This window comes from Candoia aspera, chromosome 8 (genome assembly GCF_035149785.1).
Source record: "Candoia aspera isolate rCanAsp1 chromosome 8, rCanAsp1.hap2, whole genome shotgun sequence".
Classification (NCBI taxonomy): Eukaryota; Metazoa; Chordata; class Lepidosauria; order Squamata; family Boidae; genus Candoia; species Candoia aspera.
This window is the reverse complement of record NC_086160.1, coordinates 63,568,025-63,592,807: the sequence shown is the minus strand read 5'-3', so window position 1 is coordinate 63,592,807 and position 24,783 is coordinate 63,568,025. Positions and strand designations below refer to the sequence as shown.

The 24,783-nt window shown below is 44.8% G+C and overlaps 1 protein-coding gene across 1 annotated transcript in view; it reads left to right on the top strand.

The window, feature by feature from the left end:
• Positions 1-328: 328 nt before the first annotated feature.
• The window catches only part of MMRN1 (multimerin 1), an 85,342-nt gene continuing 60,887 nt past the window's right edge, over positions 329-24,783 (top strand). Inside the window, exons 1-2 of the mRNA XM_063310832.1 lie at positions 329-1,017; positions 17,939-18,058. Of these exons, the coding sequence (XP_063166902.1) occupies positions 458-1,017; positions 17,939-18,058 (680 nt within the window). The 5' untranslated portion in view covers positions 329-457. The remainder of the gene's footprint in view (positions 1,018-17,938; positions 18,059-24,783) is intronic.

The following is a 24,783-nucleotide window of genomic DNA, read 5'->3' as shown; positions in this document are numbered from 1 at the left end:
CACCATAGAACGGCATATGAAGTTACGCAAGTGGGACATTGGACAGGTCTTTCATGTTCTCTGCGTGAAAGGGATCAATGTGAAAGGGAAGTTACTCAACATCCCCACCCATCTGCCTTGAATTGATTTCCCTGACAGCATATTTCCATGTTCACATTATGCCATTCCCCATCCTCTAGCTTCCACAAAGACAATTGCTATAATCTTCCTCTAAGGAATTTTGCTTCCACAGCTCCAAGAGGTCACAGGCCACAGAGGAATCCATAGAAACAGGAAACGGAGCTTCCTCAGTCTACTTTCAAATACTCAAAACCTGTTTCCTTTCTCTACTGCAAATACACAATTCGGCATTTGCTACAGATTCATTGTGAAAGCAACAGCACAAAGTGAAGGAGCTTAGACAGCCTCTGCTGAGGACGATACGAAAAATATACTGACATTCTTGCAAGTCAAGAGAATGTGGGAGATATTTTCAGTTCTACTTCTATTGTCCTTGGAACGAAGCAGCACAGAAGCCAACTCAACTGACCCAGCCTTGGTCACAACTTTGGATTCTAGTACAGTGGAAGTAAATCACCCTGGCTTGACCGTTTCTGAAATTCAGAGCCTTGGAGATGTGCAGGTAACATCATCGATATCGTATTCCTCAGAAAAGCCCACTCCTGTGCTGAATATAAAACAGGATGAACAGGACATAAAACATAGCACTTTTCTAGCCCAGAAGGAAATTCAAGTCTCACCAACTCCAGCTACAACACAGCAAGGAGAAAATGTCACTCTTAAAACTCCTAGCACAGAAAATAACAGTGATGGTGGTGCTACAAATGCCAAGACATTGATCCTATCTAAGAATGGAGGGATTCCAGCACAGATCAGTCCCAGAAAGGGTCCTCTTCAAAAGGAAATGTCCAAACGACCAGATGTGACCAGATCTTCCAGGCAGTCAGGCTACAGCAGCAACAGCCGCAAGCAGACTAAAGATAACAAACCCCCCAGCTTTGAAACTACCAGGGGAAAGTAAGCAGTACTATACTATCTCCATTTTTGATTTGCTTAGGAAGATTGACACAGTTTATAGTATCCTATACAAAATTCCTTCTGTTCTTAAATAAGAGCAGAACTCGTGAGAAAGATGGGCAGTTAACTGAAGCCACTCAACAGAGTCATAGGTGAAGAGGTGTAACTGTGCTGAAATAGTGATGATGGGAAAAGCAATAGTGGAGAGTTTTATCATGAATAATTTGGGTTATTTAAATTAAAGTAAAGCAGTCTGCATGTAGGATTCCTAACATCATCTGCATGGCAAAGTGTCCTGATCTTTGTTAAAGTAAAATAATAGTATAAAAATATGTGGCAGTTTAATGGTGTGTGGGAAACCATGGCTGTTGATAGCATATCACTGTTTAGTAATTAAAAGTGTGTGGATTTGGTGATCAATTGCAGAAGGCATGTCCATGAAGCTATTGCTATGGCTAAGTACCTCATGGAGGTCTTGTGTCGATGAAGCGTTGCTTCAATTAAATGTTGGAAGTATGGCCAGTCTTCTGGATCAGCTTCTTTGCTTCTGTTAGTAAATTGCTAGGCTCTTTTGTCAAGACTTTGGAGGATAAATTGGAGGAATGTTCGCTGCTATTTTGGCTCTGGAGGTTACAGTTTTGATTTTTTTGCTGTTATGTGACCACGTGGCCTTATACTGTAGTGTTTATATTGGTTTTATTTCAATAAGACTTGATTGATGCAATATTATTATGAGCCACCCAGAGTCTAGAGATGTGAGCAACATACAAAAAATAAAATAAAATAAAATAAATGACTAAAACTAAACAAATGAGATAAAGCAGCACCATGACTGCATTTTGCTTCATTTTGATGGGCCACACGGAGAAAGCAAAATGCTCTTTTGAAGATCCACACAGCACTACTAATTACACTGGCAAAAAAGAGAGAGAGAGAGAATGTATCAATCTGCTGTTTGGGGCAAACCATTATTTAAAATGCTGCAATTAAACTCCAGTAGCACAGCTGTGTCATTGTCAGGAATGAACTGTGATAGTTTCTGTGTATTCCCTTTGGGAAACCCTCTGCATTTGCCTGAAGAACGTAAGAACAGAATGTCCGATAAATGTCCATCAACTTTCACCAAGTTTCCTCCAGGTGTATTGGTCCAGATCTTGATGGATGGGTCCAGACTGGGAAATGCTGCCCAAAGAATGTCCTTGACTTATTTGAACTATATGAACTTTTAAATCTCCTGATGCCATGGAGAGAAAGATGGCTTATTCCCTCAGTCTCTTCCCTTCTCCTCTATTGTTTCCCACTTTCTCCTGTGACTAGCTTTTCAGAGGCATCTTATCAGAAGTAGGGAGATCAAAGGACTGGGGAGGGGACAGAAATGAGGAGCCGATGATGACTTTTATCACAGTTTCATAAGATTAACAAGTCTGTTCGATACCCCAGTCTCGGCAACTTTCCTTCTTCTACATCCAACTGGAGTGATTTTTGATGGACCTCTTACACTCGCGGACTGATAAGAACTCTCAGCCATCTTGACTCCATCACATTTTAGTTTTAGTGTATTTATTGTATTGGTAACTGCTTTTGATTTTAATTTCATTTTTATTGTAAACTGCCCAGAGTCCCTCCTTGGGAGGCAGATGGGCGGTGATGAAGTTTGATAGATAGATAAATAAGTAAGTAAGTAAGTAAAAGCATTGCATGGAGTAGAGCTTGTCCTGTACTGAATGGATGGACTTAGACAAGGTATCTTTTTCTTTGACTAAAATCAGCCCCAGTGGCTGTGATGCTATTTTTCTTAGAGGCATTAGGCTTCCAACAAGCTAATGATGAGTGGGGAGGGATTGGTACAAGACAGATATTAGCAGCTTCTGTTTTTATCTTTCTACCCAATCTTCTCTAACTTAGCAGCCACCAGATGGTTTGCACTATACTTCCCATCATTCTCAGTCAATACTGGCACAGAAGGTAGGAATGAAGAGACTGTATTCTGGTTTATTTGGAGGATGCCAGGCTAGGGATGGAAACTTCAGCTATTAATTTATTTAACAAACTTACATAGCTGCCCATCTACCAGAGGGGCAGCAAACAAGAATCAAAACCACAATATAAATAATATTTTTTTAAAAAATCAAAACAACATTGAGGCTCCAATAAAACTTGCATCCATCAACCACACCATGTGGCTCTATCTACACCCCGGCCCCAGTGCCTGGGGGAGAAATTGGTACAAGCTTGGCAGATCTCAGGAAGAATGCAAAGAATCTTTTGGCATAAGCTGTTACACTTGTGCTTAAAGTACAGCACTGGCTGCCAATTCATTTCAGGGCAAAATATATAGTTCTTTAAAGCATCTGTGGCTTCATTCCAAGCTACATGACAGTGTGCCTTTTTCTATATGACTCTCCACACTGACTGAGGTCTTCTGAGGAAGTTCATCACAGCTGCTACAGTTTATCTGGCAAGGACTTGGGGTTGGGCCTTCTCTGTTGCTGCCCCAACTCTTTGGAATGCCTTCCTGCAAAGAAGAGAGGCCTCCTATCTTTAGCTTGTAGGAAGGCCCTTGAAACACATCTTTTGTACAGATGTTTCGTTTCGTTTGAATTGTTAATTTCTATAATGTTAGTGTGGTGCTTGTTTTCATTGGTATTAATTGCTATACTGTTTTAATGTCTTTATTTTAAGTTTATTCTTATTATAACTGTCAAGAGTCTTTAGTAGTTGGCAGTATACCAAGCAAGGAAGCCAACAAATAAACCTGTGAATAAGTAATCTTAAATACAGTGAGATTTTCGTGGTGAATATTCATAGGTTTGGGCAGTTTAATATATAACAGGTCACTTCTTGCTGTTTGCAAAAAATATAAATAATTTCCTTTTAACCTTCTGCATTTTTAATTTTTGGAATGCAGTTGCCTGAATAGTACAGAAAACAGCTATGTGGCAGAGTTAAACTGTTTGTTCAGATGGTATTCACAGGGACAATTTGTACAAATTGTAAGAGTGCTGAAATTCATAGTTGTCTCCCCCCTCCGCCATTCTTCCTTGTTTTCTCCTCCCCATTCAGCCTGAAATAAAAGCAATTGGATACTGGCTAGCATTATATTACAGCCATAAACTTAATAATAGGAACTGGGCAACAATTGGCTTTAGTTTACAACATAGCCTTAAAAATGGTTATCAGCTAGGGGCCTAAGACTATAATACTGGAACTTGGAAATCTGTGCAATTTGTTCAGGGCTTGCCCCCTCCCTCCCTCCCTCCCTCCCTCCCTCCCTCCCTCCCTCCCTCTCTTTCTTTCTTTCTTTCTTTCTTTCTTTCTTTCTTTCTTTCTTTCTTTCTTCCCCTCCCTCCCTTCCTCCACCCCTTTTTTAAAGGAAGATTCTTCTTTGCATCCACCACCTTACAAAGAAGGCAGTTATATAACCTGCAACTGTTATCCATGAGCTATAAATAAATATGTTAATTGCCAACAACATACACAGGAGTTTATAAAAAAAAAATCCGAAGAACTAAATTTCAGTACAGGTTTTCCCAACCTCCCTCATGCTGTGAAGATTATGGGGTATCAGTTTAATTTCATGGGATTGTTGAAGAGTATGGGAAACAGTATCAAAGAACAGAATGACAGAACTCCTTTTCCTGTCAAGATGAATTTATTATAAGATTTTTTCCCACTGCCACACACAAATGTTTATCCTCTCAATCGGCAGCTTGGACCAAACATCTCCCTGTTCTGAAAGACTGCTGTTCTATCCAGAGATTTGGCCATAATTTTTCCTCTTCTTGCACTAATTGCTTCCTTATTAGTGAAGCTTTCTGCATTCTTACAATTTGTCTCACTTATTGTATAAGCAGGGAGTCTTGAGAAACACTCATGTGTATGGCATTCTCCTTCCATACAGACAAGTTAACTGCAAGGTAAGAAAGAGGGTTTTCAGAGTAAGCTTGAGTCCACTTGCCTGTGCTCCACATGAAACACATCTGCTACATCTAACTGATTTGCTTAAAAAAAAACATATCATAGGTAGACTTTTAATGCACAGAAGGGCCTTTTAACAAAACTGTACAGCCAAGGAAGAAATTTTGAAAACTACTTTCTGTATTTCCTGTATTTCGTTTGAGCTGCCAGCAAATTAAACAATGAAAGCTCTATAAATAGCAATTTTCAGAACAAGGATCTGAAGTTCTGATAACTTGCCTCACTATGAGTTGAATGTTACAGACTTGAGGGTAAAACAGCTTTTTACCTGCTGTTAAATATAGAATATAGAATGCCTAAAGGTTGGGAGAGTGGAGGTCCATATATCTCCAGCCACCACCTCCATTCTTACTCCTTTTTCTGCTCCTGCTTGATCCAAGTTCTTGCAAGGGTTCCTCTTGCTATATGCTATTTCTGAGACTCCAGAGGGCATGGGTCACATAGGCAACACGCATAAAAAACAGGTGGAGCTTTCATTGCATTATCACAGCTGCCATCTTGACTTTTTTGACCATATCTTGTGGACAACCCTGTCTGGTTAGTAGTTGTGCAGGAGAATCAGGAAATCCCAGGGCCATAGTCTAGACTGGGAGAAACTTCACAGAAGAAAACAGTGATAAATCACTTCTGTATTATTGGCATGCAATCTGTGTAGACCAGCAGTTAAATTTGGATTGAAGGAGAATTTATTTTACCTTTGATATCTAAAACGCCACTGTTGAGTTGGCAGTCTCAGTAGGAGTGGGCAGGTAAAGAAAGTACAATGAAAGAAATGGAACTGAAGAAGGGCCACCCCAAATCTTATACTTCTAAGCCAGTACCCATGATTAAGCATCTGATACAAGCCTTGATGATCTTGCATGACATCACAAATGCCAGGATGACATTATGACACAGATAATGGCACTTGCTCCCTTTGTTCCCCAACCAAACATCTCTGAAACTAGGACCCACAATTGTCTTGACTGCAGAATGAATTTATTGAAAAATGAAGGGGGAAAAGACCCTACAACCTTATTGGCCTTTAGAAAGGTGATTTAACCCTGGTTTTTCCAGCAGGCCTTGGGAACAGATGTAGTCTCTCTGTTTGACCTGAATTTGTTTATTGTCCCTGGCACAGAACTGTGAGTTGTCTGTTGTTTATTTGATTTTTATGAGTATTTTTTAACCTTAGTTTATGAAATACAGTGTGCAAACTACTCAGAGTCAGTTATAGTTGGAGCAGCAATATACGCCCAGTAAACTAAATAATAAATAAATAAATAGTTCATGAGATCAAACAAGCAAGCAGGAGGAAAAATACAGCCTGGACACAAGCATTGGGACATTCCCCATCCAAAGATTACAGAAGTTCTGTGAGACAAAGGAAACAAGTGATGATAGATAAGCACCTGTCTGCAATGGGTAGTACATAATGTCAGGGCCTCCAGTCTGGAAGAAAACAGATATTATTTTCCCTCATTAGTCATGCCATACTGCATTTTAGTACTGTTTTTGAGAAGAAAAGCATGGTCTTGGAATGTGCTGATGCAAAACAGGCCAATCATGAAAATGTTAATCTGAATGATTTTTTTTCAGCCTAGTTCTCCTCATCTGCCTCATACCTAATCATTCATCCATAAGAGGAGTTAGCCATCTATAGATAAAAGCTCCAAATGTTAATGCTGAATGAAGCATTCTGAGTACCCTGTAGATAAACCTCTAGTTGGGTGAAGTCTTAATTAATGTTAATTTTGCCTTGGAAAGTCACTCTGCTTTGAAAATATCCCTGTTTTGTCAAACAGCATTCTTTTAATTTAGAATTGATCTTGAGACCCTCAGTTGTGGTTTTATGTGCATGAAGGTCAACTGAACTCATGCCTGCATTGACAGGAACACAACTAGTAGAGTGCCTCTGGATGAGCAGAGAGAATCTGGTGAATAAAGAATTTGATAAACTTAACTAGATTTAGAAGTGAGAACAGGCTCAGCAGAAGCAATTCAACATAAACAATTATTAAGCAAAGTTTCCAGATTGTAGGACTTCAGCTCAGGAAACAACATACTATATACTACATATATTCCACAGAATCTGGTTGGGAGATTCTGGAAGTAAAATTCACATATCTGGAGGGTGCCTGGTTTGGAGATGTCTTCCTCCCTCCCTCCCTCCCTGACAGCAAGCTATGCTTCAAAACCAAATGGGCCTCTGGTGGTAGATAAGAAAATGTCTTCAAGACTAGCTCTTGGTGACTGCTTCCATGCAGTTTTCTTCACAATGACACTGGAGGAAAGGGCTAACTTTACTGCATGCCAGCCTCCAGGATATTTAGAAATGAATAAACAAAGAAAGAGTAGCAAGGAATCTGGTGCTGCCAAAAGGGGGTAGTGGAAACTTGGGGATAGGGACTCCAGCTATAACCTCTAAACATTCAATAATGAAGTCAGACATTGGCTTCATGGAAAGGAACAGAATCATTCTCCATGATATCTTGGTAACCAGGCAACGATTATGCTAAGCACATGCATCATTTGGACATGTGGCCTTAGGGACTAGAAGAATGTACATTCTGGTGTTCCCATATTAGCTTTGGGGGCCTTTTATATAAATACATACATACAGCATAACTCATCAGTTATGTCCTAGAGGTTCATACTTTTTTTTCACCCATTTAAACAGTCTTTTAATTTTTCAGCTGCTGTTTAATGATCTTTATCATGCTGCTATGACAATGTTTTAGATTTCTAGTATATGTGGAATGAAGTAGACTTCATCTAGAGTTCCATTTTAAATCTATTTCTGCAAGGCATCAAGCACTGACGGTAAAAACAATGCGTAGATGATACTATACTCTCCTAAAATTGTATTATGTTAATCAAAGGGTTGCCATCAAAGTAGTATACATTATCATTTCTGGTGGCAGTGCCCAATTAATAATTCGTGTTGGCTGAACATACTTAAAGGAAATTTTAAACATTATGTAACAGTATTTAATTATTAATCATAGTGTAACATTATTGTCCATTGCCCCCTGGACATAGAAAAGGCTGGAACACTGGAATTTAATTGACTTTTTGCTATTTGCTGCACACTGGAAAACCACTGATCTATGGATCAGTTAGATCCTCAGCAAAGGATCGTTACCTTGTCGTGGTGCTGGAGCTTGAGCACCTCAATGATGCCATGAGCTAAACCGTGAAGGGCCACCCAAGACGGGAAGGCCATGACAGAGAGGTCAGACTAAATGCGATCCCTGGGGAAGGTAATGGCAACCCACCCCAGTATTCTTGCCGTGAAAACTAAATGGATCAGTACAACCAGAGATATGTCGGTATACCATCAGAAGATGAGACCCCCAGGTCGGAAGATGGTCAAAATGCTACTGGGGAGGAACAGAGGATGAGTTCAATTAGCCCTAGACATGATGACGCAGCTAGCTCAAAGCCGAAAGAACGGCTAGCGGCCGACGGTGCTGGTGGTGAACGGCGAATCCGATGTTCTAAGGATCAACACACCATTGGAACCTGGAATGTAAGATCTATGAGCCAGGGCAAATTGGATGTGGTTATTGGTGAGATGTCAAGATTAAAGATAAACATTCTGGACGTCAGTGAACTGAAATGGACTGGAATGGGCCACTTCACATCAAATGACCACCAGATCTACTACTGTGGACAAGAGGACCACAGAAGAAATAGAGTAGCCTTCATAATTAATAGTAAAGTGGTGAAAGCAGTGCTTGGATACAATCCAAAAAACGACAGAATGATCTCAATTCGAATTCAGGGCAAGCCATCTAACATCACAGTGATCCAAATATACGCCCCAACCACAGATGCTGAAGAAGCTGAAGTAGAGCAGTTCTGTGAGGATCTGCAGCACCTACTGGACAACAAGCCTAAAAGAGACGTTATTTTCATCACAGGAGACTGGAATGCTAAGGTGGGCAGTCAAATGACACCTGGAATTACAGGTAAGCATGGCCTGGGAGAACAAAACGAAGCGGGACATAGGCTGATAGAATTTTGCCAAGACAACTCACTCTGCATAACAAACACTCTCTTCCAACAACCTAAGAAACAGCTTTATACATGGACTTCACCAGATGGACAACACCGAAATCAGATTGACTACATCCTTTGCAGCCAAAGGTGGCGGACATCTGTACAGTCAGTAAAAACAAGGCCTGGAGCTGACTGTAGTTCAGATCACGAACTTCTTCTTGCACAATTTAGGATCAGACTAAAGAGATTAGGGAAGACCCACAGATCAGCTAGATATGAGCTCACTAATATTCCTAAGGAATATGCAGTGGAGGTGAAGAATCGGTTTAAGGGACTGGACGTAGTAGATAGGGTCCCGGAAGAACTCTGGACAGAAGTTCGCAACATGTTCAGGAGGCGGCAACAAAATACATCCCAAAGAAAGAGAAAACCAAGAAGGCAAAATGGCTGTCTGCTGAGACACTAGAAGTAGCCCAAGAAAGAAGGAAAGCAAAAGGCAACAGCGATAGGGGGAGATATGCCCAATTAAATGCAAAATTCCAGAGGTTAGCCAGAAGAGATAAGGAATTATTTTTAAACAAGCAATGTGTGGAAGTGGAAGAAGACAATAGAATAGGAAGGACAAGAGACCTCTTCCAGAAAATTAGAAACATCGGAGGTGAATTCCAGGCAAAAATGGGTATGATCAAAAACAAAGATGGCAAGGACCTAACAGAAGAAGAAGAGATCAAGAAAAGGTGGCAAGAATATACGGAAGACCTGTATAGGAAGGATAACAATATCGGGGATAGCTTTGACGGTGTGGTCAGTGAGCTAGAGCCAGACATCCTGAAGAGTGAGGTTGAATGGGCCTTAAGAAGCATTGCTAATAACAAGGCAGCAGGAGATGACGGCATCCCAGCTGAACTGTTCAGAATCTTGCAAGATGATTCTGTCAAGGTAATGCATGCTATATGCCAGCAAATTTGGAAAACACAAGAATGGCCATCCGATTGGAAAAAATCAACTTCTATCCCCATACCAAAAAAGGGAAACACTAAAGAATGTTCAAACTATCGAACAGTGGCACTCATTTCACATGCCAGTAAGATAATGCTCAAGATCCTGCAAGGTAGACTTCAGCAATTCATGGAGTGAGAATTGCCAGATGTGCAAGCTGGGTTTAGAAAAGGCAGAGGAACTAGGGACCAAATTGCCAATATCTGCTGGATAATGGAAAAAGCCAGGGAGTTTCAGAAAAACATCTATTTCTGTTTTAATGACTATTCTAAAGCCTTTGACTGTGTGGACCATAACAAATTGTGGCAAGTTCTTAGTGGTAGGGGGATACCAAGTCATCTTGTATGCCTCCTGAGAAATCTGTGTAACGACCAAGTAGCAACAGTAAGAACAGACCACGGAACAGACCACGGTTTAAGATTGGGAAAGGAGTACGGCAGGGCTGTATACTCTCACCCTACCTATTCAACTTGTACGCAGAACTCATCATGCGACATGCTGGGCTTGAGAAATCCAAGGCTGGAGTTAAAATCACTGGAAGAAATATTAACAATCTCAGATATGCAGATGATACCACTTTGATGGCTGAAAGCAAAGAGGAACTGAGGATCCTTATGATGAAGGTGAAAGAAGAAAGTGCAAAAGCTGGCTTGCAGCTAAACCTCAAAAAAACCAAGAGTATGGCAACCAGCTTGATTGATAACTGGCAAATAGAGGGAGAAAATGTAGAAGCAGTGAAAGACTTTGTATTTCTAGGTGCGAAGATTACTGCAGATGCTGGCTGCGGTCAGGAAATCAGAAGACGCTTAATCCTTGGGAGAAGAGCAATGACAAATCTCGATAAAATAGTTAAGAGCAGAGACATCACACTGACAACAAAGGTCCGCATATTTAAAGCAATGGTGTTCCCCGTAGTAACATATGGCTGCGAGAGCTGGACCATAAGGAAGGCTGAGAGAAGGAAGATCGATGCTTTTGGACTGTGGTGTTGGAGGAAAATTCTGAGAGTGCCTTGGACTGCAAGAAGATCAAACCAGTCCATCCTCCAGGAAATTAAGCCAGACTGCTCACTTGAGGGAACGATATTAAAGGCAAAACTGAAATACTTTGGCCACATAATGAGAAGACAGGACACCCTGGAGAAGATGCTGATGCTAGGGAGAGTGGAGGGCAAAAGGAAGAAGGGCCCACCATGGGCAAGATGGATAGATGATATTCTAGAGGTGATGGATTCATCCCTGGGGGAGCTGGGGGTGTTGACGACCGACAGGAAGCTCTGGCGTGGGCTGGTCCACGAAGTCACGAAGAATCAGAAGTGACTAAACAAATAAACAACAACATGGATCAGTTATATTTAAAGATGTGGGAAATAGCACTGGCTGGATGCCTAACCTATTGGCAAAAAGTCATGAAGAACCTTTCATTTATATTTTATTTTAGTCACATTTATTGGCCTTCTGAATAGATTAGAGTTAATCTGAATAGGACCACTGATCTAGAGAGTTCTAGGGAATATTTATCTGAATAGATTATCATTCTGAATAGATTATCTATTCTGAATAGATTAGAGATAAATATTCCCTAGAACTCTCTAGATCAGTGGTTCTCAAATATTTTGGTCTCAGGACATTGTTACATTGTTAAAAAAGATTGAGGACCCCAAAGAGCATTGATTTATGTGGGTTATATCTATTGATATTTACTGTATTAGAAATTAAAAAAGAGAAATTTTGAAATATTTATTTACTTGACTTGACCCCCAGGTGTCCCCAGACCCCACTTTGAAAACCACTGCTCTAGACACATCCAGACAGTTTTCTTGTAACTAAAGTAAAGTAGTTTGTCCTTGCCTTTTTTTCAAGAAGATTTTTCAACTTCACAGTGTAGTCTGTGCCCCTGAGATTTCCTGTTGATCTCCCATCTAAGTACTAATTAGGTCTGATCCAGGTTACTTTCTTTTCTTTTTAGATCAGCCAGGCAGTCTCTGAGAATCAGAGACGATTGAACAGATTTTTTTTTTTTAAAAAAGATTGGATAGGACTTCCATCTACTATGTCCTAATAGATTACCTCCATCTATAGAAATACTTAATATGGGATGATTTATTTATCCAATGTATACCTCATCCATCTGCTCAAGGCAACCAGCAGAATTAAAAATAAACCACAACAAAATCCAAGAATATTAACAGAATTAAAGTGAATGTTTAAATCAAGTTTAACATTCATTTTAATTCAGTTAATATCCTTGGATTTTGTTGTGGTTTATTTAAAGCACTTCTGGCAGCAGAGATATCTTCAAAAAGGCCTCTCCTGCCAATCTGGACAGCTGGGTCACTTCATAACAGGAGTGGCATTCCCTGAGATATGCCTTTAAATGTTAATAACAACTTATTAACAATATTAAAAACATATCTCTCTTTAAAATTACATATGCATTTATATATATTCCTAAAGTATGCATCTTTTAAAAATATATGTAGGGTTTTTTCCCCTCACTGTTCATTATTTTTGCTCTTTCAAAAAATGCTTGGTTGATTGCTGTGCTTAATGTATGGGCATCCCCAGCAAATCAAGATTACATCAACAGGATGCAGTAACATTGTGACACAAATGCCATCTGTCATGAGTGAGGATGGCGAGCAGGGGGCTCCCATCCAGGCTGTAAAGCGCATGCGTAGTACTGAGGAATTAGGTGGCCATTCAAAGAGACACAGATCGGGCCCGCCTTAGTCTTTGGGGTTTATATGTCTGGGTTTTCCCACGCTTCTTCAGTTTGTTAGGATTCTCTGTTATGTAGCAGTAAATAAACACTAGAGACCTATTCCTTGTCTCAGCGTGGTTCCTGGCTGTTAGGACACCATCCTTATGGATTTGCATCCCAGTTGTACAGAATTGCTATCTTGATATCATCACACATGCTTCCTCATTCCTCTCCATGGACCAGTGGAGTACCAGATATCAGCACTTGGCTAACTCACTCTGGGCTTGGAAGATAAGCAAGGTCATGGAAGATAAGTAGCTATATAGGTGACTGCCAGGTCATGTCTGGGCTATAAACTAGATTAGAATATTGAACAAATTACAGAAATCAAAGCCACTTTTGCTTTGTTGCCAAGAAAATTAAAGGGATATGTTCATGGAGTCACTAGGAGTCAAGCTAATTTGAAGACTTTTTAAAAAAAATTAAGGTTCTCTGTATAAATTACAGATGGAAGAACAGGTTACATTTTCGAATACCAGTACTGGGAAAGCGGGCAGCTCAAGGAAAACTTTAGAGAAAGACTGTGCTTTATCTTAGTCTAGCTCTTTGCAAGCCCATGAAAGGTCTTGAAAATGTGCCTTGGGAAAGATTGCCATCTGCTGATTGATCTGAGAATTCATGAAACATAAACCAAGTCACATTTGCAATCTTAGACATCAATTTTAGGACAGGAATTAAGCTGTCTAACTTTTACTTATCATATACTGTTCCATCTTAATCCAAGAAAATTGCTGAAGTTCTACACTAGGTTTTGATGTCATTCATTCGCTGGATGAAAGGAACAAGTTAAAGATTAATCCAGACAAAACTGAGTGTTTATATTTTAAGTGGTGTTTTAGGTTCTTTGGAGACTGCAATAATGGTTTGGATGTAATCCTAGACTCAGTTATCTGTCTGGAGGTCCATGTTTTAGAGGTGATAAGGAGCACATTTGCACAGTAAAGTTAGTGCTAACTCCAGGCTCAATCAAGAAATCATTCAAGAAATCTTTTGCCCATAATAAAAAATGTTTTATTTTTCCCTGCCTTTTTTCCCCACACAGACACAAATTTTTTTTAGCAAAAATGTCAGGAGAAGGGTCATGAAGAAGGGAAGGTCACTTCCCCTGTGGCTTTCACCCATCATGAAGATTATGCAATTTTGTATGGTCAGGGGATGATTTTTTTGTCTTCTGACCATTCCAGAAGAAAACAATGATGGAGGACAGATAGGGCAGCACAAGTATATCTCCAGCATGGTTTGGAAACAGAAGATTAACATAGAAAGGACACTTAATAGGAACCAATGATTAGGAAGTTTGCTGAGGCATTTAAAGATAAAACACATGACGTTTATATACTGATTTGAATTAATCAGATCAGTCAAGTGATAACACTTGTGTTGGATTCTACTCTGGGCTTCTAATATTCTCTTCTTAGTGAGCATTCCATGTATCTCATTATCTTATTTCTGAAGAATGTGCTATTTATTTTAAATACAAGGTAATAAGGCTCCCTCCTTCCATTTTCTGGGCTTCACTTAGAGATTCAAATTCAGATGGTTTTGAAGGATCACAATAAAATAATCATAATTCCCATGTTGCCTGGAAAGATCAGAGGCAATAAGAGAGACTTCTTGCATTGAATGTCCTACCAGACCCTGAAGTGGTGGGGACACCCCCTTTCCTTCCCTTTTCAAATACATATGGCTTTCTGTCCCAGGCATCAAGCTGCAGGGAAGGGACCAATAACCCCAGGCAAGGACAAGCAGTCCTTTCTGTTATGTTTGGAACAGTGGGTCTACTGTGAAATGGCCAATCACAAAATACCATTTAGCAGAAGGCAAATTAGTCCCTTAACATGTTCTTTACTATCCCAATGGAACCCTAGGCTCAAAGTCAGGTCTGCAATAAATATGCCAGATTTTGGTGGTTTACCTTGGAGCATGCAACACTCAGTTAAATATTTTTAATTAAAATAATCTTTCAAAAATCAGGTGAGAAATGGAACTTAGCCAATACCATGGGCACTGTGTAATTTACTCCAAACTCAGGGTTCTGAACTGATCTCTTGTACAAGAGTTTTGAAATTTAATTGACGATCACATTCATTTAGGCCATGATCCAAAATTCACAAGGGCTGCAAGTTGCCCATTCTTATTCTAGTGGAAAGTAAAATTAAAATGAATTAGTAGATGCCTTTATAGATGTGCAACTGTGGAGTCAGCTCTGGTTATAATATATGCAGGATTATTTCCTTTCATTTCTATTTTTCAATAGTATTTAATTTTTTTTTATTTGAATTAATCGATTTTCAAACAAATATACATAAAGTATAAATGAACAATCACCAAAGTTAAAGAAAAAAATACACAGCATGGGCCAGGTCATCTGAGGGACTGCCTCTCCCTGATTACATCAACCCATCTCATTAGATCTGGCAGGGAAGGTGTGTTATGGGTTCCATCCACCAGGGACTTGCATTTGGTGGGTCCCCGCAGGTGGGCCTTCTCTGCTGTGGCACCCTCCTTGTGGAACATTCTCTCCCCTGAAGTTAGGCTCGGTCTTTCACTGCTATCATTTAGGAAGTCCCTCAAGACCTGGTTGTGTCTGGGACCTGGAGACATTCCTAGGTGGCTCCACTGTGATTGATATTCTTGCTCCCTCCATGGGGTTTGCACATCATAAAATTTTATGATAATATTCTTATTTTAATAATTACTTTTTATCCTTTTATAATTATTGTTTTTTTAAAATCTATTTGCTGTTTTATTCAATTGTTGTATGCTGCCCAGAGTTGGCTTGTGTGAGATGGGCGGCCCTATAGATGTGATTAAATAAATAAATAGTAGCACTCTTTTGAGATTGAGACTGGAGTCTTTCCTAGCCTTCCTTGGAATTCCCTGGGATATTTTTTTTTCCTTTTTGCATACCAAAAGACCACTTTCTTCAGATGGAACTGGCCAGTCCAGTATGTTCATCCCAAAGGGGGATGCTGCAGGTTCCCACTCCACAATAATAGGGAGTACAGAAGAGGGCTAGGGATGGTGTTTCTTGGTTGTGGCCCTACCTTATAGAACATCTTCTCCATGAGGTTAGATTGGGCACAACCTTGGCCTCATTTTGAAAGGTGGTCAGGATTTATATAGAGTTATATAGAGCTTTTGGAAACTGGTCTTGCCTTATGCTGGCTAGGCACTATATGATGATTGAAATTATAGTCTATACCTTTTTAGTGAATAGTTCAATCATGTTTTTATGTTGTAAACTGCAAAGAGTCTTTGAATGCTAATGGTATTTAAATTACAGAAATAGATTGATGTTAGGTAGATAGAGAGCTAGTTTGGTGTAGTGGGTAGGGCACTGAGCTAGACTGGGAGACCATGAGTTCTAGTCCTGCCTTAGGCATCAAGCCAGCTGAGTGACCTTGGGCCAGTCACTCTCTCTCAGCCCTCAGAAGCAGGCAATGGCAAACCACTTCTGAAAAACCTTGCCGAGAAAACTGAAGGGACTAGTCCAGGTAGTCACCATGAGTCAAAAATGGACTCAGAGGCAATTATTATTATTATTATTAGTAGTAGTAGTAGTATTTAGATGAACAAAGACAATCAATAAGTACAAATACTTTAAACTCACAACTATTTGCAATGCATCCATAGCAGCCTTTCCCAGCCCATCTCCCGTTACTCTTCATTTAGCAATACCATCAATTAAACCCAAAGCTATACAAATTATGAGCTTGATTCACAAGATTTGTAATTACATGTTGAAAGGCAAGTTGCAACAATGTTCACCTGCTAGGTGGGGGAATTACAAAGGGTTTGTAGACATGGGCTTCTAGAAGAAACTGGATAGATATTATGGGAACTTGTTAATAAAATTAATAAGATTTAACAACCTTTCTGTGATCTAGAAATCTTTGAGAAATTGATTTTGTAACTCTAATAATGGTGTAGCCATTACACTGCTGGATTAGGATCAATGAGATCCAATTTTTGGTGTCATCTTCAACCGTGAAAGCTTATTGGGTGACTTTGGATCAGTCACTCTCTCTTAGCTCTATCTATCTCATAGGGCTTCTGTTGTGGGAAAATATTAGAGGGGGGAGTACTCTGCATATGGCTTGCATTCCAAAAGGTTAATCAGGATATAAAATGACTGGATGAAAATATGACTGAAATATAACAGCCCAAGCTTCCTAGATGAATGTGCCCATCAAAAGTTAGTTGTCCACAAGCTTTCACAGTTCCTAAGAGTTTCAATGTAGGTCTGCTCATGAAACATTCCATTGGGCACTTAACCCCGCATCTCCCCTGACATATTCCAGATGGAAACAGAACAGAATGGACCTATGTATATGGGTGAGCATATTGTGGAATGAAAATAGATTAACTTATTCCAAATCTGATCAAGCAGGGGTTTTTAAATATTCTTCTACCTTATTTTCTTTTTCTTTCCTTTCTAAATAAATTACTTAACTACAGTCCCCAGTGGTGCTGCAGTAATCATTGTTATTTGTTGCTATAACTCATCTTTATTTTAGGTAGGTAGAGGCTAATGAAGAATCAGATTTAAGCAGCGAGTAGATTTTTAATCCTTTTTTATTCTTTTGTAAGAAAGGGACATAAATAAAGTTTCACATGGATTTTTTAAAATACGTGTATCAATTAAAAAGAATGATTGTCTTGCCATAGGTCTGTTAGAGCTTATACAAAAATAGAAGAAACAGTATAAAAGAAAAAGAGTAAATGCCATGTCCAGAATTCATTTAATGAACAGTAATATTTCTGAAAAGTGAAAGCACAGCTGTATGGCAGAGATAAATGCAGATGATAGCTGTGGACAGTTACCTAATACAGTTGATGCGAATTCTGCCATGTGCAAATATCAGTAGGGTCATTACAAGCTGTTTGTGTTTCATCTGGCTGGCCAGGCCCTCTTAGATATATACTTTGTCCCTGGTCCCATTACTGTCTGGTAAATGGTTGTATTCTAGGTGAGTTACTGGTAGGTGTGTAAATCTCTCTTGCTTGGTCAGCAAATTGCCTGTACTTGCTGCCTTGGAAATAACAACTCAGCGGTTCACCTGGAATGGGAAGGAAATCTGCATCATCCTATCTGTCAGCCTAGTGTTTCCCCAGATGTCCATCAATATTTTCATTTATGTTATTGGTTGTATAGTAAATCTTCATTTGCTTCTTTCTCTTTCTATTTACACAGGAACTGGTGTGCCTATGTTCACACAAGGCTTCAGCCCACCATAGTGGTTGACAATGTAGAAACCTATGCATCAGGGAGACCCAAGCCATGCACTTGGGTTACGGGAACCTGTGGATCAAGGTATGTAATATGGTTTATATCACTGAGATGGGAAGATTTAAATTATGGGCAGGTACATTAATGAAGAAAAAGACTGGGGAAACTGCTCAGAAATATCCTTTTCTTAGCAATTAAGCAAAAATCTATTGGAAGAGAGGAGCTGGGATATACAGAATACTCCATCCAAGGATGGGATATTGGAAGGGGAATATTAAATGGAGTTTCTGCTAGAGAAGCTGGAAGAATTAAAGTTTTATTAGTGGTGGAACACAGAATATAGTTATATATCAATCCTCCACCTAGTTCAGTACTGTTTATACTAACTGGCAAAGGCTATCCAGAATTCCAGATAAGAAGCTTCTCCAATCCTAGCTGGAAATGCTGAGGACTGAACTTTGGACTTTCTGCATGTAAGGTGCACGGTCCTTCCTATTCTTATACAAAAGAAGTAGTACCTTTAAAGTTCATAATTATTAGTTCACAGCTCGTTTTGACTAACTCATTATGAATACAGGAATTTGTTTTAGTGGACTGAAATGAAATAATTACAATTTGACTTAACATCTGGAGGATTCATCCAGAAATCTTCTGTCATGAGTGCCGTTGAGCTAAAGTCATCAGCGCAATGGCACTCATGACAATGACAAGGAAATAGGTGAAGGGGTACAAGTTAAGTAGCCATCAACCCACAACGACTAACGGCTAACAAACAATAGCTAAACGGATCACGGAGCCACCCAAGCCATCAGCGGCAATACAACGGGGATCGCCCAGCTGAAAGCAATCAGCAGAAGAATGAAAACCTGAGGATGGGCGATCCTGGAAACCCTCAACCAATGGCAGGGCAACGCATGGGACAAAGGGGGGTGACGTGACCGAGAGCGAGGGGGCGCTGACCGGCGCGGGGTATTTAAACCCCGCACCGGCGCGCTCCTGTCACTCTCAGCTTTTTTCTACCAACGTTGTACCTACCCTGAAATAAACCAGAGCCTGCTTTGCAAACCAGTGTCTGAACGTTATTCAGAGGTAGGCAGCGCATGACATAAAGCTGAGAGTCATAAACTCAGCCTCGCCGAGCCCCACCGGACGACAACGAGCCGCGGGAGGAGTAGACGGCGAGAAGACCAGCAAGATGAGGCCGGAACGACGCGGGCAAGGAGGGCGAGCCGCGCGGCAAGAGACAGAGGAGGACCGACCGAGGCCAGAGGCACCGCGGACTCCCGGAGCCATGGACGCCCACCCCACCCGACCCGAGCCTCAGCTCCAACCCCAAGGGGAGATGGCGACGGAGGCAACCCGACCGCGGGAGGGAGCAGCACGACTTCCGAAACCAGCGGAGGACCCCGCGCCCCACATCGCACCCCAGCAACGGGCGTGGAGCGACAGCCCCACGATGCTCGACACGGAGGAGGACGACGGAGACACCCATCAGACGGAGGAGGAAGCGGACCCGCGGCGGAGGGACGATGAACCCCACCGGCAACCCACCCCCGAGGACGCGCCAACGGAACCGGCCCCAGCGGCGGCGCGGGCTGTGGACGAGGAGGCACGAGCTGAACTCGCGGCCATGCGGGCTCAGCTGACGGAACTCCGGACCATGCTCCAGGCGCTCATGCCCCCCGCGCCACCCAACGACGTCCCCGCACAAGCCCACACCCCGAGCGAAGCACCGAACCCACACGGGCCAGCGGAGAGCCAGCAGACGGCACAGGCGGCCGACACCACACCCCGGGAAGCGAGAGGCGGGGCCGCACAAAACGCCCGGGCCCCAAAGGACTTCCCCATCTTCTTCGATGGGACCCCCTCAAAACTCTCGTTTTTCGTGACCAACGCTAGGGAGTTCATGGGGAGGCACGGACACTCCTATGACTCCGAGGCCGACAAGATCGCCGCCGTGGCGATCAAACTCCAAGACAGGGCGGCGGACTGGTACGTCCAACTGTACGAGTCCAGCTCCCCCGCCCTCGCCACCTTCCCTGCTTTCATCAAAGAGATGAAAACCTACTTCGAAGACCCCCTAGCTAAAGTACGGGCGAAAAGCGCACTCCAGAGACTTAAACAGGGCACACGCACGGTCCCTGACTACGCCCTGGAGTTCAAAGCCCTCGCGGGAAAGGTCTGCGACTGGTCTGAGACCACCCTGCTGGAAATCTTCAAAAGGGGGCTCAACCGCGACGTTCTCCAATGGGCCCTCTACCGCGACGACCCAGAAACGTTACACGGGTGGATCCACCTCGCGGGGAAAGCCGAACACGCGCACCGCACCTTCCTGATGACAACCACGGAAGACACAAACTATGTCGGGAAAAAGGTACCCGCACCACACGGGGGGATGGCCGGCCCCATATACCCAAAAAAGAAGTTCAACCGGGAGCCCTGCGGGAGGTGTGGCAAATTAGGGCACAAGACGGCGGATTGCTTCGCCAACCGACCGCCGACCAGCGCGCCCAAGCCCGCCCCGAAAATTAGCCCCAAACCACCCAACCCGGGGCCGCCCCCTCACCGCCGAATGACCGTGGCCACAGCGACACCGGAAGAGGGCTGGGACGCTTACTGGGGGGAAGAGGACAATACCGACCCCGACCAGCCGGCGGGAAATGCTCCCCGCTTGCTCTGAGACGCGTGGCGAGGCAGGCGGTGGGACAGCAACGCGGACCACCTCAACGAAACGACAAAAGCTCCGTAATATTGGCAGCAATTCAACTCTCTGCCGGCAACGGAGCCACCACGGCCGCAGCACTAGTGGACTCGGGGTGCTCAAAAAACCTCATCCACCCCGACCTAGTCGCCAAACTCGACCTCCGCTGCTTCCCCCTCCCCACGCCGCTGGCATTCCACCAGCTGGACGGCTCTACAGCGGGAGGGAAACCAGCCACGCTACAAACCGAGCCGGTCACCCTGCAAATGGGCACGCACACCGAGCGCACATCGTTCGTAGTCACGCCCATCGGACGGCCCATTGCAGTCCTGGGGATGCCATGGCTCGCGAAAAACAACCCGCGGATCAACTGGGCGACCCGCACCTTCACATTCGGCGACGGCGAGTATCGAGCACCAGTACCAGCTGGCAAAAGCAACCCCACGGTAGGACGAGCGGAGGCGACCACACAAGACAATGCCGCTACCACAGCAGACCTACCAGAACAATACGCCGACTTCTCCGAAGTCTTCGGAGAGGCAGAAGCCGACCAACTACCCCCCCACCGCAAGACGGATTGCCGGATTGACCTACTGCCCGACGTCCCCTTACCTAGACCAAAGATTTATTCGATGACCCCGAAGGAGATGGCAACCCTCCGGGAGTTCATCGATAAAAACCTAGACAGGGGATTCATAGAGCCAGCATGCTCACCGGTCGGAGCCCCCGTCTTATTCCGGGAGAAGAAAGACGGGACCCTACGGCTCTGCACCGACTACCGGGGCCTAAACGCGGCTTCCCTGTCCAACAAATACCCCTTACCCCTGGTGAAGGACATGCTCGCCCACCTGTCCACGGGCAAAGTCTTTTCCAAATTGGACCTTCGCGAGGCGTACTATCGCATCCGAATCAGGGAGGGGGACGAATGGAAGACGGCGTTTAACTGCCCCCTAGGCGCGTTCCAGTACAAGGTACTGCCCTTCGGACTCGCGGGGGCCCCTGGGGTGTTCATGCAGCTCATCAATGAGGTACTGCATGAACATCTGTTTAAAGGGGTCCTGGTCTACATCGACGACGTCCTCATTTACACAAAAACGCACGAGGAACACGTAACCTTAGTCAGGCAAGTCCTCGACAAGCTCAGAAGGGCGCAGCTCTATGCAAAGCCTACAAAGTGCGAGTTTCACAAAGAGCGCCTAGACTATTTGGGGTATCGAATCTCCGGGGACGGCATCGAAATGGACCCCGCAAAAGTCGAAGCGGTGCTAAACTGGGAGCGGCCCCGCAACAGACGGCAACTACAGAGCTTCCTGGGATTCGCGAATTTCTACAGGTCATTCGCCCGGGGGTTCGCTGAGATAGCCCTCCCCTTAACGGACCTCCTCAAAACCAAAGGGGTGGGGGACACCCGACGCGCCAAGAACCCAGGCACAGTGCTGAATTGGACTCCCGCGTGCCAGACCGCATTCGACAAGCTGAAAGCGCTGTTCACGACGGAGCCAATCCTCGCGCACCCGGACCCAGAACGGCCGTTCGTGGTCCAAGCCGACGCCTCAGACTTCTCCCTGGGAGCCATCCTGCTACAAAAAGACTCCACGGGGCTCCTGAAACCATGCGCCTACCTGTCAAGGAAGTTCTCCGAGACAGAGAGGCGATGGCACGTCTGGGAGAAAGAAGCCTTCGCGGTGAAATCGGCACTAGAGACGTGGCGACACCTACTCGAGGGAACCACCCAACCATTCGAGGTCTGGACGGACCACCGGAACCTCGAGGCCCTACGAACGCCTAGACGCCTTAGCCCAAAACAGGTCCGATGGGCCCAATTCTTCAGCCGCTTTGATTTCCAACTGAAGTTCATGCCGGGCAAGAAGAACTTCCTGGCCGACGCCCTCTCCCGGCTACCCCAAGACGAAGAGCCCGCCCCAGACACCATTGGGACGGTCCTATCCGCCTCGCAACTGGGGATGGCCGTGACCACCCGAAGCGGCGCACGGAGGCAGCTCGACGCTACGGCGCAGCCGACGGCGGGACAACCGGCGACGGAAAGAAGCCAACCGCAACTACCAGGGGGAATGCGCAAGGACCTCGCCGCCGCCCTCAAAACCGACCCCTGGTTCCTGGCAAACCCCGACAAGGTAACGATGGCGCAAGACCTAGCATGGGGGGAAGGCAGAATCTACGTCCCGGACTCGCAACGCCAGGCGATCTTGCACAGGTCACACGACGCCAAGCAAGCGGGACACTTTGGGTTCCTCAAGACCCTACACCTCACACGGCGCCAATTCTGGTGGCCCGCGCTCAGGCGAGACGTAAAAACCTACGTGGCGTCCTGCCCAACGTGCGCTAGGGCCAAACGGGCACCAGGCAAACCCGCGGGGCTACTGCAACGGGTGGCAGAACCCTCCCGCCCATGGGAGGAAATCTCTATGGATTTCATAGTGGACCTCCCACCCAGCCAGAAGAAAACGGCTATTTGGGTGGTGAAGGACTACTTCTCAAAGCAGGCCCACTTCATCCCCTGCACGTCGGTCCCATCCTCACAACAACTAGCCAAACTCTTCCTCATCCACGTGTACAGGCTACACGGATGTCCCGCACGTGTGGTGACCGACAGGGGCACACAGTTCACCTCCAAATTCTGGCGGGCCTTCCTGAAGCTGACGGGGACCCAACAGGCCCTATCTACGGCTTGGCATCCGCAGACGGACGGAGCCACTGAGGTTCTTAATGCCACCTTAGAGCAATTTATACGATCATATACGAACTACCACCAAGACGACTGGGCTGAACTGCTCCCGTTCGCCGAAGTCGCATACAATAACGCCGTCCACACGAGCACGGGGAAAACCCCGTTCGAAGTAGTCTCGGGGCGCGACTTCGTCCCCATCCCGGAGCTACCTCAACCCCCGGAACCCCAGGTGGACGCCAGCGACTGGGGACGGAAGATCGCGGAAGCATGGCCAGTAATCACGGCGGCGCTAAAGGAGGCACAGGCTGCTTACAAAGAGCAGGCCGACAAGCACCGGCGCCTACAACCGACGTTCCAGGCGGGGGATATGGCCTATCTCTCCACCAAGTTCCTAAAGTCAACCCAACCCTCGAAAAAACTGGGGCCTAAGTACATCGGGCCGTTCCGAGTCACGCAAATAGTGAACCCGGTAGCAATACGCCTGGACCTGCCACACAACCTCCGGAGGCTCCACCCGGTGTTCCACACCAGCCTCCTAAAACCGGCAACCACCTCCCGATGGCACCCAAGCACGCCACAGCCCGCACCGCTCATGATCGACGGGCAACACCACTTCGAGATAAGGGACATCCTCGACTCCCGCAAGCAACGAGGAACCCTACACTATCTGGTCAGGTGGAAACACTTCCCCCACCCGGAATGGGTGGCGGCGCACAACGTTAACGCGCCTGACCTGACCAGAGCATTTCACCGGGCATACCCCGACAAACCGCAACCAAGGTCAGCAAAACCAAACCCCCCGCCGCAGGCCTCCCCCCGCCTCCCGTGCCCCAAGGGAAAGGGCCCCCCCCAAGCCCGCGACTTGGGTGGACCTTCCCCCCCCCGGGACTCACTCCCCCCGCCCCGGGCCCACGGGGTGGTGACAAACGATCGCCAGCACCCTCCCCCCGCCCCCCGGCCGCGGGGGAGTGGCAAGCAAGTCAACAGGGCAACCTGGGGGCAACGCCCAAGAGACACAACAAAGGCGGCGCACTCTAAATAAGAAAAGAAGGGCCCTACCTGGAGCTGAGAAGCACCCGACCAGCCACGCCTCTCGCCTCGCCGAACTGAGCCAAACAAACAGGGTGTGGCTGGAGCATGCGCACGCCAGGTCAGAACCCGAGCGTGCGCACCATGGACACACCCTGGGAAGGCACGTGGTAGAGGGAGGAGCAAAGGGAGGGGCGACAACTACTCCGGCGGGAACTTTGAAAAAAAAAAAAAAAAAAAAAGGGCCTTTTGACAGCTCCATGGGGAAAACCCAGAAACCCGGGGGAGAACACTATTCGGAAAGGGGGCAGTATGTCATGAGTGCCGTTGAGCTAAAGTCATCAGCGCAATGGCACTCATGACAATGACAAGGAAATAGGTGAAGGGGTA